Here is a 21,934-nt window from a genome sequence, read left to right as displayed (position 1 = left end):
GGTTTAATTTATAAGTTGAATTTTCTAGAGTGACTATATTTTCTAAGACTTTACGTAATGAAAATGAGATGACTTATGATACCACACCAGAATGCCCAGATATCACTGATAAAAGGTCATCATTCTTATATATGGAAGCATATATGTATTTGCCAATATGTGTATCTGCATATATATATTTTTTACACATGTCACACGATCCATAACAGTGAATTACAGAGAAATATAGTAAAAACGAAACATACTGTGCACTATGCAGAAAAGAACTGGGGATGCCACATGGGCATGAGTTGAATTAAGCTCCTTCTAACATTCATATGTTGAGTCTCTTTGCATCCAGTACCTCTGAAGGTGTATCAGAAACAGGTCTACTTGCATATGTAATTAGTTAAGAGAAATTCACATTGCAGTAGGAGGGGCCTTTAATACACTGTTACTAAAGTCCATTTAAAAAGGGAAAATTTGGGCCCAGGAATTCTGTATGAAGATAGGAGTTAGGCCACCAAAATGGAGGAACCATCAGACTGGCAGCAAGGGAGGAGCAGAGAATTCCTTGACCTTCAGAGGTGTACCTGCTTACACCTTCACCCTGGACTTCTGGCTTCTAGAACTGGGATGTAGTCTCTTACCCTTCACCTAGCACTCAGTTCTCGGTTACAGCTCTCCAACTCTAAATCAACCCAGTTTTAGTGAAGGATACGTAAAGGCACAGAGGCTCATGGAATTTCAAAAGTCTAGGATGAAATGGGCAGCTGCAACTAAATCAAGCTGTACTTTCTTCATCTTCCAGAAAGACATGGATGCTCAGTTGAAAGCAGCAGGCCTTGAGTTAGCTTACACAATACTGTATGAACACACGCATCGTGTTTTCCTCTTGATTGCTACATGAAATTGAATAAACTTGCATTTCCTAATTCCAGGGCTGTAACTCAGATTTCTTCATGACAGAATGCTTAAGGGGAGGAGGATCGTGGAGTTGAAAAGATATTTTGACCTCTTATTTACATAGACCTGACTCTTGTCTATGGAGCAGTGATCAGATGCCTCTGTAGTCACATGACACTTTGAGTCAAGGCAACAAGAAGTGCCTAACCCTGCTTTGGAGTGCTTTTTGAAAAACAGAATTTCAAGCTGAACTTTTAGACATGGAAAGCAAAATAAGAGTTGGTGGCACATTGTTAACATGCAAATGAGGTGTTGCTCCTCTGTGTATCTGGCAGGTAACACATGCACACATTTTGGCCAATGTTAGCATGTAAATGTCTTGCCAAAGGTGAGGAAAGACTTTACTTGCTAAGTTCCTTGTAAATGGCTTCTGATACTGAGGATTTTATAAATTATTCAATCATGTTTAAATTTCATCAAAACCTAAAGAACCTCTTAATTAAAAAATTAACTTTGTCTGAGGATAAGGGCCTTGGAAGACACATGCCCACAAGACAGCCATGCTTCATCTCCCAAAGATGTTGAAAAGCCAGCTGCTACAAACTCAGATTTTCTGAATTGTGACAAGGTTGGCTTGCTTTAATTATAAATAAGTTGAGGTTGAAATGAAGAACAATAGTGTATAGTAAGGCAAATATTTGTGGACAGTTTCTCAGAACGCCTTGACTTTGGAGGAGATCACAGGAGGGATACATCAGCGTTTTGAGTTGTTTGATGCTATATGTTGATTGCAAGAAAAAGAAATCATACCATGAAGTAGTTACTCCACTTTTGGAAACAAAGTAGCTTTAAAACTTAAATACAAAGTAGGGAATGGAAGTGCTGCTCAGTGGTCTGGTGCTTGTATAGCAAGCAGAAAGCTCTGGATTTTATAGCAGCACTTAGTACCAGAGATGGTAGAGGCAGGGGTTCAGAGTCATCTCTGGTCATGTAGGGAGTCCAGAGTCAGTATGAGCTATGTCAGAAACTGCCTTGAAAACAACAAAATTGACCAGAAAATGGTAGCCACAAGGATCTGTCACAACTTTTCAGGGAGTGCAGGGGACTTTTGAGTATGGGGCAGTGTGAAGGATGAGCTCCTGCCTGCAAAGAAACATGACAGCAGCTGGTCTTAAATAAGATTTTAGATACAGAGTGCTAGATGTTTCTGGGGAACCAGAAATTTAATTTCTATAATTCTAAAATCCTGCTGTTGCAATCAAAACACATTTTTACACCCTAACATCTTTGTTGGGAGAACATGTGACTGGAGCTTGTCATAATGGATGGACACTGGACACAGCTGGGTGCAAAGCTGAAACACAAGTCAAAGCAAAGCTCGTGCTTCATTGTAGTGGTTTTATATGCTGTGTTTGAAAGAAAGTCCCTCACCCTAGTCTGCAGGTTGTCATGGTTCAGGAAGAACTGTTACTGAAACAAGGAACAGAAAAGAAAAGTAGTGTGCTGTAACGTGAGACAGAAAGAAGGTTGTTTAAACTCATTCTAGATAAGACCTTTAGTTTGTCCTGTTGTGTTTATATTAGAATGTGCTGCTTATCCTTAACATGCAATTTACCCTGTTAAATTGAAGTGTTCCACGGAGGTAAGGGGGCAGTAAAGAATGGTGGTAGCACTGTAAGTGAAAAACAACAAACGAAAGAAATCCCCTGGAGTTAGTGTCGTTACTAAGTACTAATCAGCGCCGTTACCATTCACGCATTTCTGTGCGAATGCGTGTAAACACACGTCCTGACATCTCACACTTGCTTTTCAGGTCCCAGTGTTCTGGGTCACTGTGACAAGTAGTCCTATCTGTCATACACAGGGCTCATCCTGCCTGCTGGTTTGGTCTTTGGCTAGCCCTCCTCCTTTCTTATGCATTCCAGTGTCACCAAAGACAATGAACTTGAAATAGGGGGGAAAAAAGTAGATTAGTAAAGCAGTTCTGTGGCCACGTGCTGACTTTTAAATCCTCCAAATAATAAGTTTTCAGATAAAGATTCAATCTTTAATGCTTTGTGTTGTTTTACTTTAGCATGGCTTGAAACACACTCTCTCTGTATGTGTGTGTGTGTGTGTGTGAGAGAGAGAGAGAGAGAGAGAGACAGAGAGAGAGAGAGAGAGAGAGAGAGTGTTTATAGGCAGGCATATGTGTGGAGATCAGAGGACAAATTACCTTCCACCATGTGTGATTCAAGCATCAAAGTGAGCCATCTCACCAGTCTACTTCTTGGCAATTTTTAAAAGTATATTAAATAAAATTCTAAGAAGTTTTTTTTTTTAATGTTTGTTGTATTCTGCTGTATTTTCCATCTTAATAAATTGGTAGAATATGCTAAATATGTTTCAACTTTGAAAGATCCCCCCCCCCCCCGTTAACTCTAGAACCTTCTGATTGACAAGTACGTGTTTCTAGATCAGATATGATGGACAAGATTTGGCACGTAGTCATGTTTAGCAAATATATACTTGCCCATAGATTATTTAGGATAAATACACTTTTGAGATGTTTAAGCCCTTCTGCTTCATAATGGATATTAAAAGTATATCTATAGAAATTCTCATGTGTATGTGACTGGTTTTCCTACAGTGGTTTGAGGATTCTGTGATGGTTTGTAGAGTGTGTTAGCTCAGAGTAAGGCAGGTGCTGGATTTCAGTTTTCCTAGGAAAGAGAACATGTAGTGCCAAGTAAGGTTATGTGTGTGACAGGCAGACAACTGCTTTTCACCTGTACAGCTCTAAGCTCATCTCTACAGTCTGAAGGAGGAAATCAGGAAGCTGGAGAGATGGTTTAGTAGTTAAGAACACTCGCTACCCTCCCAGAGGACCTGGGCTCAGTTACCAGCACCTATGTGATGACCCACAACTGTCTGCAACTACAGATCTCAGGGATCTGACACCATCGTCTTATGGTCTCCCAGGGCAGCAGGCATGCATGGTGTTCATACAAACATTTAAGCTCACATTCCTACACCCCAAAACAAAGTTTAAAAAAGAAGAGTCATTTTAATGATAAAAGGCAGAAACCTGGTCTGTTTTTATAGTGATGGATTATACACAGGGATGCCTGGCTATGTCTAGGACATTCTGTATGTTTTGCTAAGTCCCTGACACTGTTTCTGTCTCTCATTTAGAAATATGGAGTGCTTGCATACATTGCCAATTTCCGCCTGCTTGCTGAGCTTTCCAGCCCCTTTGTAAACCAGAGGTAGGTTACAAATCTTACCAGTTTTGAAGTTGTGTGGTTTAATGTTAATTTGTGTGGGGCCGTGAAAGGATGGCTTGGGTTTTGGTAGAAGTGCTGGCTGGAAATAGCCCGGAGACCCAACAGGTGTCCAGGCCTGTGAGGGTCGCTATATATTTCACTGTGCTCTCAGAACCCAGGGTCCTGATACATGGTCTAAGACCTCCATTTGCTCTGTGCCACTCAGTCACGTAGGGCAGTGCCCCTACCAGCCCTTCCACTACAGGCCGCAGGCCCTAGAGAGAGTTCCATATTAATGAGATACCTAAAGGCCAGAGGGCATAGCCAATTATGCATTCCCTTCCCAGACCCTTCTCCCTCCTCTCTTCCTATTTAAGTCAGGTCCGCCCTGACCTAAGGGAGGGTGCATCCAGGTTCAACTGCCATCCACTATGAAAATGGACTTCCTCATGTCTTTTGGGGCACCGGCCAAGGGGAACTGCAGCCACTGTAGCCATGCCTAACTTCCCGCCTAGGACCTCTCTGTGTTCCAGCCACAGAGCCCTCTGATCCAAGCTAGCCAACTGAGACAAGCCTTGATCCAGCCAAGAGAGAGAGAGAGAGAGAGAGAGAGAGAGAGAGAGAGAGAGAGAGAGAGAGAGAGAGAGACAGAGAGACACGAACCAAGAGTCTCCCTCCGTGGGCACCACCAGAGCTCTCCCTCTCACCCCTCTCACCCCTCTCAGCTGCTGGCCGGTCCAGCCCGAATGCCCCCAGTCTCAACTCTTCTATGGCTTTCAGTGGAGCCTGGGGAGCCCAGGAGTCTGAGACCAGTCGATCCCCATAAGTCTTCTTGTCCGGGGGTCACCATCTAAGAGCTCTGCCCCGGCAGAACTTCAGACTGAGTTCTCTCCCTGCCTGGGGGCACCCCGGCGGCTTCTCACAGCCCAGCACCTGCCCAGCGCCATGTGGAAGGGGCTCAGTCAAAATCACACACTTCTGCTTCTCTCCAGAGGCACACCTCAGGGACCCACAACACAGCCCAACAGGATCCCACGCCCGAGACCATGTGCAAGCTAATCATCCCTACAAATTTGTGGAAACCTTTTTTAACAAGATGCTGAACCTTTGATAGAAATCTGATATGAATGAGTGTTACCATTGCACAAACGAGGAAACTGTACAAGCGAGGTCTTAAAGGATTTTGAGCTACACACGTCCATTGTCTCTCTTTGTAACCACATCCTCAAAGTTCCTGCGAATCTTACACTGCAAAGCCTTCCTCCATATCTGTGTCCAGGATTTTTGTAGTTTGGTTTTCCGTTTCAGTGTTTTAAACCATTACACTCCTTGCCTGTTAACATCTTGCCTTACCAAAGACTAGCTGTGAAAACAGAACTGCAGCTCTGACCGCTGACAGGCACAGGACTCCAGACTCTCGGTGACTCTCCTCATTCTGTTCTAGGATCTGGCCAAGAGTGTCACACTGGATATGACATCTCTTCAGTCTGGTAGCATGTCTCTGTCGTCTTCTGTTCTTCATAATGGCTTCTTAACTTGCCTTCATTTTCCTCACCTAGATTCTTTGTTGAGAACTGGCCATTTTTTCTCATACAAATTGGGGGACTTTGGGCTCACTGGGTGCTTTTCTCATGAAGAGTACAGATAGGCGCTCCTGCTGTGCCTCAGCAGGGATGCTTGGCCACCACACTGTTAGCACTTGTCACCTGGGTAAGGTGAAGTTTGCCAGGTTCCCCCACTAGGAAGTGTTTTCTTTTCTCTATTCTGTTCTTTGAAAGCAAGTCTTGTAGCCTGCTCTCAGGGTCCTGAAGGAAGAGAGGACGCCCTTCTGTTTCCCCTCTCTCTTATCCTTCAGAGCCATCTTTCCTGTGGTCCTCTTTTCAGTGCCAGTGTAAACAGCTTCCTATCTACTCGTCTCTCTACTTTTCAGAGTTTTCTGTGATGTGTTCCATGTATTGCCAGCTTTGTTTCTGACTACTAAGCATTGATTTTGTTTGTGTCTCTGCCTCACCTGTGGGCTTTCTCACCTTTCTTCCTGTAGTTCCCCCATCTTTCATTTCCCAAAATCTGAGAAAATGAACTATCCTTCAAGTCTTCAGTCAAAATCCCAAATCCACAGGAAGCTTTTATTTAGTCTTTTATGATTTAGTATGGGATATTACAGAGCAGGAATCTCACATCAGATGCATGTGCCTAAAGCTTATGCCATATCAAGCCTTGTAAATGAGTTCACAGATACTGATAACCACGAGGCATAGGGTCATGAACATGACCACATCCTTTCTGCATTGGACACACTTCAAATTACCTATGAGGTCTACGAGTTCTTTAGGTATAAGAGTTCTCTTGCTTAGTATTCAGATAGTTGACTAGCTTCTGTGGTTTCCTGAGAGGGTCAACCACATTCATACCCTCCTGGGTTGTTGGTCATAAGCAGTCCTAGACAACCATATTCTTCTAAAAGTATCCCACACATGAGGCTGGCCTGCTATAAATACCTTTAATCTATTTATCAGGAAATATCAGATATCAGTCTCCCTCCTTCCCTCCCTCCCTCCCTCCCTCCCTCCCTCCCTCCCTCCCTCCCTTCCTTCCTTCCTTCCTTTTTTCAGTGGGACAGAATGTTGTCATTTTCCTTGCAAATCAGAAAGGAAATGGGAGAAGTATAGTTAACATTTTATCAAAGTTTTCCTTTGTTTGCCCATGTCTCATGTATTCTGATCTTACTTGTTCCGGGAGATAATGTTTAGCAGGTTTAAGGCCATTTACATGTCTTTAGTCTCAGCAGTGGGACAGCATATCCATAGAACATTTTCAGAGCGTAGGAAGTTCTTTTGGACAGTGCAGCCTGAGAACAGTCTTCTGCTGGTTGTACTGCTGCAGCTGGTGCAGCTGCTGTGCATTCTCCCTGGGTCCCACAATTGTTTGCTTCCCCTGTTTGCTTTTATCTAACACTCACAAAGCCAGAGCTGAACTCAGGGCATCCAGTCTCCAGAGCTACGATGTGAATGTCCACATCATCCTGTTGGAGGAAAATGGTCACTGATCCCGGCTGCAGGCCACCGACCTCCCTCCACTCTGCCCTCCTTTCACAGTGAAAATGACGGGCAGCACCTTGCTGCTTGGAGGGTAAGATTTTAATGTGGCACAGAGTTCTCCCCAGCTGCGGCTGTCTCACCCCCCTTTTGCTACACTTTCCCCAAAACTTCCATCTTTGCTTCCTGGTGAGCTGTCCTTGTCAACTTCCTCGTTCTTCACCACCATTCACTTCTGTGAGGTGGGTTAGGCTTGGTGTTCCTATAATAGCAATGTATGTTCACTGTGTCTTTATCAATTAGGAAAGCTAGGTTGTGTGCTGTGTGTCGATCTATAACTGCCAGACTGCCTTCTAAGATGGCTGTATCTGTTTCCACCTTGATGTTTTCCTAATGACAGACAGTATTGAACATGTTTGGTTTTGATCTTTCAGCATGCTGGGGGAGGGAGGTGGTTCTGTATTTGTTTTTGGGAAAGGGCTGCAGCACATTGCCCAGACTCATCGTAAGCTGCCCAGGCTCAAACATGAGCCAGTCTCAGCCTCCTGCATGTGCCACTGGGCTTTGAGCATCTCTAATATGTTCATTCTCCATCCCCATGTGTTGGACCTTCTGTAATGGAATGTTTACAATTATTTTAGAAATGGGTTGTTTCTATACTGTTGAATTATAAGTATTATTTTATTTTTTAAAGCTTTATGTTTGTTGAAGATAAAGATAGTTGGTTTTTTTTTTTTAAAGATAGTTTTATATAAGTACACTGTCACCGTCTTCAGACAAGCCAGAAGAGGGTGTCTGATTCCATTACAGATGGTTGTGAGCCACCACATGGTTACTGGGAATTGAACTCAGGACTTCTGGAAGAGCAGTCAGTGCTCTTAACCACTGAGCCATCTCTCCAACCCTTAGGTATTTTAGATACGGTATTTTATCACATATTAATGTTGTATTTTTACCCACTGTGTGGTTGTCTTTTTATTCTCTTCCAAAGTGAAAATTGTATTTGTTTGTTTTTTGAGACATGATTTTTTGTGATGCCCTGGCTGTCCTGTCATTTGCTATGTTGACCAGACTGGCCTGGAACTTAAGATCTGCCTGCCTCTGCCTCCTGTGTGCTGGGATTGAAGGCACATGCCACCAGGCCTGGCCTCAAAGTACAAATGTTTAATTCTAACGAAGTCCAGATTGCCAACTCACCAGTCATGTCTAGCCACCCCGTCCCCCCATGGCTTGCACTTCAGTGTTATATCTAAAAACTTACATCAAACTTTTCCAATTTTTTTCCAGAAGTTTTATACTTTTGTATTTTACATATAGATTTTTAATCTACTTTGAGTTAATTTCTCTGCTAGTACCCCCATGGATATTTTCACAGTGGGGAAAATGCATATTTTTGTTGTTGTTGTTGAGCTGCCTAATGTCAGAGTCAGAAGCTGCTTGAGTATATTTGTATATATCTCTGATGATTCTGTGACACTGGTTTGTTTCTCTCAATAATGCCATGTGTCTTGACTGTATAGCTTTACAGAGATTCCCAGAAGTAGGTATTATGACTTCTCCAGCTGTTTTTTTGTAGTGTGTTGACTCTCCAAGGCACTTTAAATCATTCTGTGTGGGTGTGGTCATGCACACATGTATATAAATCATTTTGTGTGGGTGTGGTCACGTACACATGTGTATGGTTGACATCCAGATGTTTTCCTCAGTTGCTTCTCCACCTTATCTTTGTAGACAGCGTTTCTCACTGAACATGGTGCTTGCCATTCTAGCGAGATGAGCTGGCCAGTGAGTTCCCAGGGTTTGCCTGCTTTCAGCTCCCTCTCCCAGCACTAGTGGTACAAGCATGTTTTCACACCAACATGGTTTTTTTGAATGCCAGGGATCAAAATTCAAGTTCCCACAGTTGCACAGAAAACACTTCATCCAGAGTCATCTCCCCAGCCCCTCCACATAAGTTGTTATGTGGTTCTTGAGTTCTTCCTTCAGCCTAACACTCGAGTAGGAGGGCAGATTCCCAAGCTGTGGACTAACTGTGGTGTCTCTTTGCTCCTCTTATCAGGTGGTTCTTTGAAACCCTGAAGTACCCCAAGTTTTCCAAAGTCAATGTCATCAATGGAATTCTTATGACAGTGGTCTTTTTCATCGTGCGGATCATGGCAATACCTCCAATGTATTTCTACGTTTACTCTGTGTATGGAACAGAACCCTACATAAGGTTTGGATTTGTAATCCAGTTTGCCTGGATCTCTACTTGTATTATTTTAGATGTGATGAATATCATGTGGATGATCAAAATCACGAAAGGATGCATCAAAGTCATCTCTCTCATCAGACAAGAGAAAGCCAAGGATAACCTTCAGAATGGAAAACTCGATTAAAGGCGTGCTTCATCAGACACCTTGTTTCCATAAGCCATCTTCATTCCCGTGTGCCGTCTGATAGAATGAGTTTCTGCGCCGCTCTGTTTGGCAGGATCGTTACTCATGGTTTCAGTGTTTTCTTTTCTCCTTTCTTTAATCTTTAGACAAGAGAAAATAAAATTTAGTTTTCACCCCAGGATTTCTTTTTTCCTTCTATATTTTTAAGCATGAATGGAAATTGAAAGGCTTAAATAAAAGTTGTAAGTAGAATGGCAAAACCTTTCTGAACTCTCAGTGTACATTGGGATTTTTCTCTGCAGGAAAGTGACTGGTGAGTTGGTGGCGTTTGTATACCACCCATTTTGCTGAAGGAATGAGAATGACATTTAAGTCTGTGAGCAGCTCAGTTCTCTGTTCTTTTCTAATGTCAGTGCCTGTACAGGGCTTCATTTCTAAGTTGCCAGCATGTCCCTTCCCCAGGCCATCAGAAATGACACAATTTTATTGGGGTATGCAGTCATCTGTTACGATGGAGTATTTCTCACGTTGATACTATCATATTTGAAAATAGTTTATGCATTTTAAGATTTCAGATGCTGCTTTATTTTTTATCTTTAGTGCTTTATCCAATTATATTTTGAAAATTTTATAGTCAGGCAACGTTTAAGACCCATCGTATGGAACATATGAATGCCGGTAGATGACACTCAAGCTAATGGGAGGACTCCTAGGAACACACGTCCTCAGCACACTGCCTTCCCCTGTTTCCTTGTACTTTGCCCATGAAGATCATATTTCTTCTTGCAAAATCTTCCCCAAGTTCCAAGCCTGACACCAGAGCATCAGTCTTTTCTAGACTGCAGTGGACATGCTTCTGAAATTAGCCTCACTTTGGTGAGACTAAAACTACAGACAAGTCAGGAGTTTTGCTTTACTCAGAGATTTTACTCAGGCTTGCTTAGTTTATCTTTGCTTTTTTGTTTTCTTAAAGAGCAGGAGGGAAGGAAGGTGATTTAACCCAAGTGTTCTGATTATCAAAACTGTCATTCTATGTGAGAAAGGTAATCGTGGGCGTGCATGGGCGTGCATGTGTGCGCGTGCATGCCTGTGTGTGGGCACGTGTTTTCCTTTGATTCTTGCAATCCAAATATAGAATTATATATTTAGCTATTGTTGCCTTTATTTATTTCTTTCTGAAGTACTTGACTTTAATGATTGTTCTTAAGATACAGACTTAATCCAATTAGTGGTGAATACTTGAATTTAACTGAACCTAAACCAAAAGATCTAATCCGTTTAGAGTCTCAGACTGAAGGAGAACGTTTGACTCTTTCATTATTCATCTTATGACGATGACAGGAGACTAGTGGAATGTAATCAAAACATTTAATGTAATGTAGTTTAATTTAATTGTCCAATACAGATAGAGTCTGGAAAGTTCTAGTATGTTTAAAGATGGGAATTGAAATTCCAGTCAATCAAATGATAAAGATCAAGTTGACTGTCTTGTACTTGGTGTATTTACTTTTGAAAGATAAAGTCAGGTAAAAGATAGGGCTTTGTCTGTTGGTAATGGCTGGCTAAGTTTAATGCTGTCTCCAGCATAGGCACTTAAGTGTGTATTGGTGTGTAAAAGTGAAGGTATAGGAGTGCAAATGATTTTATATTGTTCATGGCTCTTTTACAAGAAAATGAGCTTTTTTAAAAAAAAAAAAAAGGAGAGAAGACATTTATATTATAAAACTATTTTGGAAATTCACTGAGAAAGGAATAAATCTTGAGGTAAATATTTTTGGCCCTTTGGATACTGCTACAGTTCTGAACACAGATTTTTAAACTCGCCATCAAAATGATGGTAGTGTACAGTTATGATTCCCCATGGAGGCGATAATTATTTCTTGTTTAAAGGGTCATTTGTATTTCGTTGCTGTTATCATTGATCGATATAACCAATAAGTATACTCAGAATATTAAACATTAAACCCAGATTTGCCATTGTAATCCTTATTAGCTTCAGCATCCAAAATTTAACCCTCCACGTCCTTTATAGAAAGGAGATGCATCGGAAATGTCCTGCAAACTGCCACTGCAAGTCAGCCGTCCCCCGGGGCTGTGTTTTGCTGTTCTGTGATCACATATATCAACCTAAATTACAAATAAAGACAGAACATAGTATTTAATGAAACAATGAAATTTTCATTTATTGAATGACAAATTTTTGCTAGATATTTTAGATATAAGTATTTTGGCTACATGGATTAATTTAAATGAATCTATTAGGCATTCTGATATTTAACAAGTCTTAAAATATTTATAGAAAATAAAAGCAAATTGGTATAAATTTTTAAGCAATTCTATTTTTCTAGAGAAGATTAGTGACAATCTGAATATGTAGTATTCTAGAAAACAAACTTTAAAAAAAAAAAGAGCAAAAATCAACTAATAGCATGCAAGATCATGGATCCTGCATTCGATATTTTATGTGTGAGACTTAAAATTTTTCAAGCTTGGGTTCATAGAGTTTGCATTCTTGTGTCTAAAATCATTTGGAGGATTGTTTGCATTTATTTGAAATTCAAAATGAAGTTACATATGCATGCAAAGAAATTAACTCAAAGTACTCTGGTATGTTGGCTTTTAAAACTTGAAGTGGGTTTGTTTTGTTTTATTTTGTTTGTTTCCTGTTATTTCATGGACCAGTTATGTGTTAAGAGGAATAATGGTAGGTTTTACCATCTCTGAGAGTTACTTGCTGTGTTTTAGATAAACTGGGTCCATAAGGTTTGGAAAATTGCCTAATTTATAGGTACTTGGATGAAATTCTTTCATAAATTTTAATAATTTGCTTAACTCAAAGTTTCTGTTCAAGTGTCAGATTTTTTTAATTGCTTCCTCTGAGGCCTGGGCATTTGAAGACAAGTTCTCTGTGAGGTTTCAGCATTACTCCTGGAGGCATTTCTTAGGTTTTCGTTTGCCATGAATGAAGAAAGGCAAAAGTCCCGTCCGAACACATGTTTCTTTCCTTTTATTTTTAAGAAATATCAACATGTCCCATAAGACCCTATTAGCATATCTGCATTGCTCTTTAGCTCCCACTATGTAAATAAGCACCTTAATGATCGGTTTGTATGCATTGCCTTGCTTTAAGTACTTTAGCAGTCTGTGCAGTTGAAAAGCCCACCTAGTTATGGGCATCAGTAGTGTTTCATAGAAGGTTGTGCATCTTGTGTTTTGGATTTCATCAAAAGGAAACATTTTATTCTGTTATATTGGCAGAGTGTTTCTCAGCAGGTGTGAGCTACCAGTGAGAATCTTCCTGTGTGAAGAATCTCCGAATGTGCACACACAGCTCCCAGCCTTAACCACAACTCACTCATGTTAAAGCTAAGTCTGATACAAACCTCTGATGTGTGCAGAAATGAGAAAATCCCACAGGGCCCGGAGTAGGAGGAGACAGCAAGACTGCTTTTCCTTTCAGAGATGTTATTTCTTCCTTAATTGGTCGTTTTCCGCTGAGCTCACCTGGCCTGCTCATCTCCAGTGCCCCACAGTCTTCAGTATCCCCTCTCCATATGCCAGGGCCTCTCTGTGTCTCTCTCTGAGACATCCCCACTCATCTGGATGCTTCTCAATCTCTTGCGGCAAGTTTCAGAGTTTACAAACAGGTTTTCTTATGGACACAAGGATTGTAGGAGGTATAAATAAAGATCCGACAAACCACAATTTATTAAGAGGCTACAGGAAGCCAGTCAGCATATAATAATACTTGTTTACAACTTGAAACAAAAGTAATTATGTTTTATTAAGACACATCTGTAAGCTCTTTCTTAAACTGGTTTAGCAATAGGAGTTTTATACAGTGTTTCAGCTAGGGATTTATTGTAGGTGTGTTAATTATATAAATGTTCTTTATAGACCCCCATGACAGTATTGAGGGTACAAAACAGAGCTGTTATGATGAAGGCAGGGTCTGGCTTGTGGCGAATTGTTTGAGTCTTCAACATAAATGACTTCTGTATGACGTCTTAAATAAATATTTAGTGTTTCCTGGGAGTACAATGCCCAGGGACTTGAGCCCTGGTACCTTTGTGGTCCAGACTTCAGCTCCCACCTTTTAGATAGTGTGTCATATTTTGATTGCTTTCTATTGCAGTAGGCAGCTTCTAAAGATGGGTTTCTTTGCATTGAAAATACTCACATGTATCCACCCTGAATAGCAGTTTTGATATCAGGTCCTGCACACAAGACCAACACAATGACAACTGTTTCTAAATCTCAGATTTATAAGCTCTGAGCCTCTGGCTGGGAATTTGTTAGTCACCATCTCACCTTTTTTCTTTGCATTTTAATGTAATTCTTCAATTGGTGTGTTTTATAATCATTTGTTCCTTTTTAGTTAATAGAACCTAATAATATGGCTGTAAATAAAATGTGCTCTGTATTTTTGTTGCTTGGTTGATTGGTTTGATTGATTATGTCCGCTTTTTACTTAAGGAATTTTTGTGTAGATTATATTCTTAAAAGTAGGATAAACTATGAAGTTTTTTGGGTTATTTGAATTTGTAATAACATTTCAACATAGATCTTATTTGCAAAAGCTACTTTAAAACTTCAGTACATGCATTAGCTATAGTGATATGTACGATTTTTCTCTGATACTATAATATATTATATTGTCAAAATATGCTTAATAATTTATTTCCATAAGACAGAAGAGTTTTATTTACAAAACATAAGGCCAGATAATTTATAAATCAGTGTTACTAAGATGTATCAGTAATTAAAATACAACCTAGGATCTTCGATTTGGTTTCTGGTTGTGCTATGTTTGAAGGGATAAATGTCTTTTCAGTACTTTCATTAAACTTTTGAAATGTTTGTATACTTTGTATGTGTGCCATTTTGACGTTTATGCAAGTTCTAAGCAATAACCTGCATGTTCTACCTGGGCAGCATCCTCTGTCAGGACAGTTTCCTTTAGTATTAAGAACGATACAGATCAATATTGTATAGTTCTCCCCTCTCCCAGTGAACACCTTGGGAGTTTCCTCTGTTAAAACACTACTATAATGTGGTGCAAAACTTTGTATTTTGTGAAAAAAAAAAATAAAGCCACAATTATTTAATGCAAATGTTTGTCTGTATGGTGTTTGCCTCAATAGTACTTAGTGAGCTGATTGGGGAGACCAAATTCTTCCAATTACATAATCCTAGGACCTTCATCCTGAAGGTGGTGGGTTTTTCTACCTCAGAATGCCTTCTCCCAGATGAGATTCCAGCCTCGGAGAAAACCTGAAGCTGCAGACATGTCGTTTATGCTTATTAGCGGGACTGGAGCTATCCAGTCAATTGGTTCTTGTGGATTAAGTGAAGCCTTGGCAGTTAGATTTTTATCTCATTTATTTATTTATCCCCCCCCCCCCCCCCCCCCGCGCTGGCCTCTCCTGAGCTTCAGCGCTTTTTTTGCCAAGTGTCTTGGCCGGAATTTCGGGCTTCTCAAATTGCAAGCGGTCTGAATCTTGCATCTGGGTCTGGAGTATCAGTAGATCAGGAATTAGCCAAGCACTAATTGTATAGGATGCTGAAGTGGTCTTGCCTTTAGAGAGTACCATGAGTCATGCTTCTGAGCATGCCTAAAGTGCAGTCAAAACTGAGGCACAGCTCAGTCTCAAAAGGGAAATAGCAACCCTAGCTGCTGGTGGGGCGAGGCTACAGGTAGAGCCGACAGGATCAAAACCACTCGGAGCAATAGAAATAGCTCTCCCACACCTTGGACTGTCTTAGATGTAATTCATTAATTTTCCTAATGGCCAGTCTTAACTAAAGTTTATTTATTGCTGCTTCTTCCTCTGGATGGTTCCTAAGGATGCCCATAAATAGGCTGTGGCAAATGTGTCACTTTTCCTTATGCAATTGACTGATAACCTACCACACACAGCGAGGTTCTTCATGCAAAGACTACATACATGCATGAGGAGCTGGTGTCCATTGCCACAGTGCTCCGAACTCCTTGCCCATGGCATGCAGCCCCACCCCTTGTCATCTACCTCCAGCTAAACCCCATGGCCACATCTCTTGTCATTTTACCACATCTCTGATTATGCCAGCAGAAATTACCTGAACTGCCCGGGCTCCCAGGAGTTGTGAAATGTAACATGGACGGTGGGCATTTCTATTAAGGATAAAGGGCAAAGTTAAATGAGAATTTGGAAGAAAAACCAAAAGGAAATAACTTCAAAAAAATAGGACAACTTAAATGTGATGCATATATTAAAATTTAATTAACAGGAAATCTGTCAGTGTTCTGAGTCTTATGGAATGATCAAAGAAAGAGGGTCACTCAAGGGCGAATTAAGGCCTTGCTGGCAGCAGGGAGACCCAGCCTCAGTGGACTGCATGTCAAAGAGCTGCACAAAAGCATATGTATTGAATGTTATACAAATGATATTGTTTTCAGTAAAACAAGTTCCTCATACCAAAACCCTAATCTGATCTATACGTTTCCTGAAGGGAAAACACCACACCCCTGCAACTTCAGCCCTTACCATGTTCTGTTCTCAGCCCTCAGTAATGCAACACATTCCAGGTGGGCCAGGACTGTCCTGTGACCAGAGTTGTGAAAAGGCTGTAAGGCTCCTTCAGAAAAACAACTCTGTAGACGAGAGAAACAATCACTGTTCTCTACAATGATTTCTCCCAGGTCAAAGTCCTTCTAGGAAACACCTATTTCATTCGAATGTTTACCCTAGAGAATGATGCTACTAGATTTCCTGCTTCAGAGATTAAGAGGACTAAAGTTCTTGTGGTTGTTACAGTATAAGAAATCTTATGACTTCAGTATTAATATGCAATATGTACAGCTATGTACTTCTATGTAGGGCATGATCTTACGTGAGGTTTCAAAATCATTTATTCTAAGAGCAAATGTTTCCAATATTCCCATGTACTGCCAATGAGCAAAGGCCTCTGAGCAGAGGGGTCATCACAATGAAGCCATGGACCTGGTGGGCTGCCCTACCAGAGAGCCTGAGTCTGGATCTGTCCTAGTTGTTAACAAAATACCCAACAATTAAATTTCCTGGAAAGATCTGTGCTGCCAGGCAGCCACTCTATGGGAGGATTTAGAAGGTGAAGTGAATAGTGTTTTAAAGCTGTGTTTTGGGCAGAAAGGATATATGAATGGGTATGGCCCTTTAGGGAAGGACTCTAAGTTGAGAATTGGAGACGAGGGATTTGGGAAACGTAAGGAGCCTGAGTTATAGTAACCATGACTCTGATAGAGTCTTAGTTTTACCAACGTTAAAATAATGTTTGAAGGGTCTCTGCCATCCCCTGCTGCTCTCCTGAGCTATGAGGAGGAGCTTTAATTTGCAACATGGCAATTAGGAAGGAACACGCATAGCTCTGAGAGTAGCTTTAGTAAATCTGACTTGGCATCTGAGGGGTATTCTCAGCATCAGATTAGATGAGTGAAGAACAGAGGTAGTTTGGCTGACAGAAAAATGGCTAAACAATTGCTAAATAATAGCCGGACTGCGGTGGTGCATGCCTTCGATCCCAGCACTCTGGAGGCAGTGGCAGGTAGATCTCTGAGTTAGAGGCTAGCCTAGTCTACTGAGTGTGTTCCTAGACAGCCAGGAGTAGAGGGAGGGAGAAGAGGGAGAAGGGGAGAGAGGGAGAGGAGGGGTTTTAAAAAGTGAATTCATAAAATTCATGATTAAGTCTGTGGAACCGTGTTGAGAGAGCCATTGAGCTACTGAGCCACAAACTCCGGGGTGCGGGTGGGGGATGTTGGGTCACAGCAGGCTGGCAGCAGCTCTTCAGGAGACTCTGCCTGCCTCAGAGGGAATGGGACTGAGTCAGAGTCAGTCTTAGAGAACAGCAAGGCAGAAGCGAATTTGGGAGAAGTGCCTTCTGCGAGCCCTCTGAGTTCAACCCTGATGTTTGGACTGCCTTTCTGACCCACTGTCTTGTCCTCAGGTGTCGAGTGTGTTATGTTCTTGGCCAGCCATTCACTCCATTTGCTCACAGCCCTCTGAAGTTCCTTGCTGTGCTGGGAACAGCCCCACCCAGCAAGTCTTAGCTCTTTAGAAAAGGCTGGGCAGTCTGGTCAGACCCTGGAGTTTAAGCAGAAGGTCTTGTAGATGGGACCCTAGCCTTGCTGTGATTAAGTCCCAAGGTATCCTGAGTAGGCATTTGTGACTCGGCAGGTTGCTACTTAAGTTTGTGAGTTATCAAAGGTGAGACAGGAGGCACTTATTTCCATATTTCCTTGGGGGACACTGCTGCTCTCTTGAGTTCCCTGAATGCATCTGTTTAACCATATTATCTACCTGTAAATTCTACTGGGGGTGGGGAGAGCCACTGCCTACCTGCTCCTGTCTCTCTAGCTTGAAGCCCCTTCCTCCCTTATTGGTCTGTGTCCTTCTTAACACCAGATAGGAAGGGATTTGTTTCTCTTTCCCTGCTAAAAAATAAATCAAAAATATAAGTTTATGGGACTGGCAAGATGGTCCAGATCCTCATGTCCTCTCCCAGTAAATACATTGTGTATGTGTGTGTTCAAATGGAAAAGTTAGGAATAGCTCGTTTGTTTAACTTCTGTGCAGTACGTGCTAGCTGTCAAGTGAGTCACTAGAGCAACCAGAGAAATCCATCACCCCTTGGAATGTGGGACAGTATGGGACAGGGACAGCAGTGGGAGTACAGACTAAGATTTGAAAGAACGTGAGAAGCTGCTTCATCTGGGGATCTAGGTACTGGCACTCTTTTCTGCCTCTCCAGCACACAGTGGACCAGTGTTCTCAGACAGGTGATGGGTGACCTTAGACAGGTGGCCTGGTGACCTTAGGCAGGTGTTTCTGCCTCTCCAACACACAGTTGACTGGTGTCCTCAGACAGGTGATGGGTGACCTTAGATGACAGATGACCTTAGACAGATGACCTGATGCTTTAGACAAGTGTTTCTGCCACTCCAGCACACAGGTGTCTGGTGACCGTAGGCAGGTGTTTTCATCTTGCTGGTGTTTGCTTTTTCATCTGTAAACTGGAAGTTTGAACTGTCCACTTTCTCTTCCAAAGTCCGTTATTCACACGCTACAGTAATGAGAATCGAGGTGAAATGTTACTCTAGGCACGGCAGGCTATGAGTATGAATCCTGGCAGAGATTTCACAATACTATTTTTACTTGTGGAAGTTTTTGGAGTTAGCCTAATTTCTATTTAAAAAAAAAAAAAACTATGTGTGTGTGAGCGCATGTGTGTGTGTGAGCACGCGCGCGCGCGCACATGCATTTTGTGTATGCGAATGAGGGTGTGCATATGTGGAGCTCAGAAGACAACCTTATGTCTTGGTCATTGTCTTCCGCCATGTTTGTGATGGAGTCTCTCAGTTGCTGCTGTTTAGGTAGAAGATTAGCCAACCCTTTAGCTTTCAGGGATTCTCCTGTCTGTGCCTTTAATCTTGCTGTGGGAACACTAGGATTATAGACAGGTGCTACTATAGTTGCCTTCACAAGGGCTCTCAGAAGTTGAACTTTGGTCCTCATGCTTGCTTGGCAAGCAGTTTACTCACTGAGTCCTAATCCCCCAGCCCTACATTCTAATTTCGATTGTGACTCTATGTTCTTGAGTGAAGCTACTTGTTAGGATTCCATGTCCTGCTCCAGCAGGAAGAGTTGGTATGACTTGTAATTGATGAGCTCAGCCAAAAAGTCTAAATGCCTCAACATTCTTAGGAGAAGCGGATAAAGTTTTAATGGTGTGCTTTCCCAGTATGCTTGAAACCCAGTCGATTAAAAAAAATATTAATCTTAGCATTAACCTTTGGAAAATATAAACATCTTTTTCATATTATCCAAATACAGAGCCCGTTTTCTTTGTTTACGGCAGTAAAATGTCATCAAGATGAAAAACAGATGCCTAATAAGAATGTAAATACTATGTTATTTATTCTTCTCTCATTAAAACAATCCGGAGCTTCTGTTATTATGAAAGGCCAATCCATCATTAATGGGTTAGTTACCTTGGCTGACCCACTTTTGGGTAATCACGACTGTTGATAAGACTTCCTTGTTTTTTTTTTTTTTGTTTTTTTTTTTTTTTGGTGTGTGTCTGTGAGAGAGGTGGGGGTAGAGAGAGGGAGGTAAAGACAGAGAGACAGAGACAGACAGACAGACAGACAGTCACAGAGAGAGAGAGAGAGAGAGAGAGAGAGACAGAGACAGAGACAGAGACAGAGACAGAGACAGAGACAGAGACAGAGAGACAGAGAGAGAGAGAGAGTCCATCTGTAGGATGCTGGAACTGTTTGGTGGCCTTTGTAGAGAGTCTAAGCCAGGATGAATTGGTGGGGAAGTAATCTGATCAGTGTTTATCACTGCTTACAGTAGATTGGCACGGTTGTTCCTTGCGATATTGTTGTTCTTCATCTGCTTGATGATGGCTTCCTCTGTAGCACACTCCTCATTCTGACCTACAGTCAGTGGATAGACTAACAGAGTCGTTTTAACAAGAAGGAAAGTAATGAAGGGAAGACATTGGTATTGTTTAGGAAAATAAGAATAATGTACTGAGTAAAAATGGGCTAGGCTGGATGACTGGCCAGCCCCAGAAATCCACCGCCAATCACTTTATCCCTGGCACTGAAATTACAAGAATGTGCCACCAAGCGCAGTCTTTTACTTTGGTGCTGGGGATGGAACTCAGGTCCAGTACTTGTGCATCAAGAACTTTAATGACTGAGTTATCTCTGCAGTCCTAGCATAGGATTTGCATTTGAGTAAACCAGTAAACCAAAAATATTTATCCACTATATATGTTATATAGCGTATGTATGTATTTTAGGTTCTGGCGACACATCAGCAAAGGAGACAGACAAAGCTCTGTTCTCTTGGGACTCCATTCTAGCAGCAAACACAGAGATGGTAAACAAGTCTGAAAAACAGAAACGAACTGAGTAGTTTCAGAGAGGAGTCAGCACAGGAAACAGACAAGGCTCTGTTCTCTTGGGACTCCATTCTAGCAGCAAACACAGAGATGGTAAACAAGCCTGGAGACCAGAAATAAATCAGGTAGTTTCAGAGAGGTGTATGTGCCATGGGAGAAACAAGAACATAGAGATGAGGGGGACATTAGGGTTCAGGAGGAAGCTGGTACAAGGGGAAGCAAGTACAGAGCCCCTGAGGTGGGGACACTTGGCAGGGAGGCTAGAGCACGGTCTGTGTGAAGCATGAAGGTTACAGATGTGATCAGACAGCTACTGGCTCGTGTTGTGACTATAATACCACTGACTGATGTTTGGCTTAGCAACATGCTTAGGATAAGGCAATTCAAGTGAGAACTATGTGACCTCAAATCTAGGCTCTCTGAATTTATTATTATTATTATTATTATTATTATTATTATTATTATTATTATTATTAATTGCTACAAGTGTCATATTTCATGAGTAACCCAATACATGCACATAAAGAAAAATTCCATGACATAATACCCTGACCATGAGGGATGCACCCTGAGGTTTTGTATTCCCTTTCGCTGTAGAAGAAGAAATGCTGGTTGTCACCCACTAGACTGATTCCATAATTCACCACTGGGTTGCGGTTGCAACTCTGTAATCTGTTGGTTCAGACAGAAGTGCTGGCAATAGAGATGAAGAGAAATGGAGGTGCTTGGAATAGATTGTCGAGGGAGAGCTGACAGGGGCTCTTGGCAGATTGCTTGTGGGGCCTGGGTGAGGGGAAAGGCAGATAAATGATGGTTTCTATGATTCGGCTTGAACAAATGGGAAGAGGGGCCTCCTACATCCTTAGAAGAGGAAGACGGGAAGGGATGGTACAGAGGGAGCAGAGGACTTGAGATTTTAACTTTCTAAATATTTAGAGGTTCTGATTAAAATATGTCAGTATGCTTAGATTTGTGATGGTCGTTATTAAATTACAGACCAATTACAAAACATATTGGGGATGGGGTGCTGGAGAGGTGGCTCAATGATTAAGAGTGTATATGGTCCTAAGAGAGTTTAGTTCCAAGAGTCCATGTCTAGTGCTTCATAACAGGCTGTAACTCCAGATCCATGGAATCCAGCTCCCCTTTTTGGCTTCTGAAGGGACTGACCACACACACACACACACACACACACACACACACACACACACACACACTTAAAAAATAATTTACAAAACATTATGTGAGCTCTAGAACTACTTTGGGGGGGGGGGCAAGCTATCAAAGGGTCTTGTGTAACCTCAGTTGGCCTGGCATTTATGTTGTAGCTGAGAATGACCTTGGAAGCCCAATCCTGCCTTCACCTGCAGATGTCAGGATTATAGCTGTGCCCAGTGTATGCAGTCCTAGGGATCAAATGCAGGCCCTCCTCATGCTAGGCAAGTACTTGCCCAACTGGGCT

The 21,934-nt window shown here is 41.8% G+C and overlaps 1 protein-coding gene across 6 annotated transcripts in view; it reads left to right on the top strand.

Moving 5' to 3' along the window:
• The window catches only part of Tlcd4 (TLC domain containing 4), a 64,332-nt gene extending 49,675 nt beyond the window's left edge, over positions 1-14,657 (top strand). For all 6 annotated transcript variants that reach the window (XM_076933191.1, XM_034499586.2, XM_076933192.1 and 3 more), the window contains 2 exons: positions 4,060-4,133; positions 9,225-14,657. In XM_076933191.1, coding sequence (XP_076789306.1) covers positions 4,060-4,133; positions 9,225-9,543 — 393 coding nt within the window. In that variant the 3' untranslated portion in view covers positions 9,544-14,657. The remainder of the gene's footprint in view (positions 1-4,059; positions 4,134-9,224) is intronic.
• The last annotated feature ends 7,277 nt before the right edge of the window (positions 14,658-21,934 follow it).

This window comes from Arvicanthis niloticus, chromosome 4, assembly GCF_011762505.2.
Source record: "Arvicanthis niloticus isolate mArvNil1 chromosome 4, mArvNil1.pat.X, whole genome shotgun sequence".
NCBI lineage: Eukaryota > Metazoa > Chordata > Mammalia > Rodentia > Muridae > Arvicanthis > Arvicanthis niloticus.
This window is presented reverse-complemented; position numbering and strand designations above follow the sequence as displayed.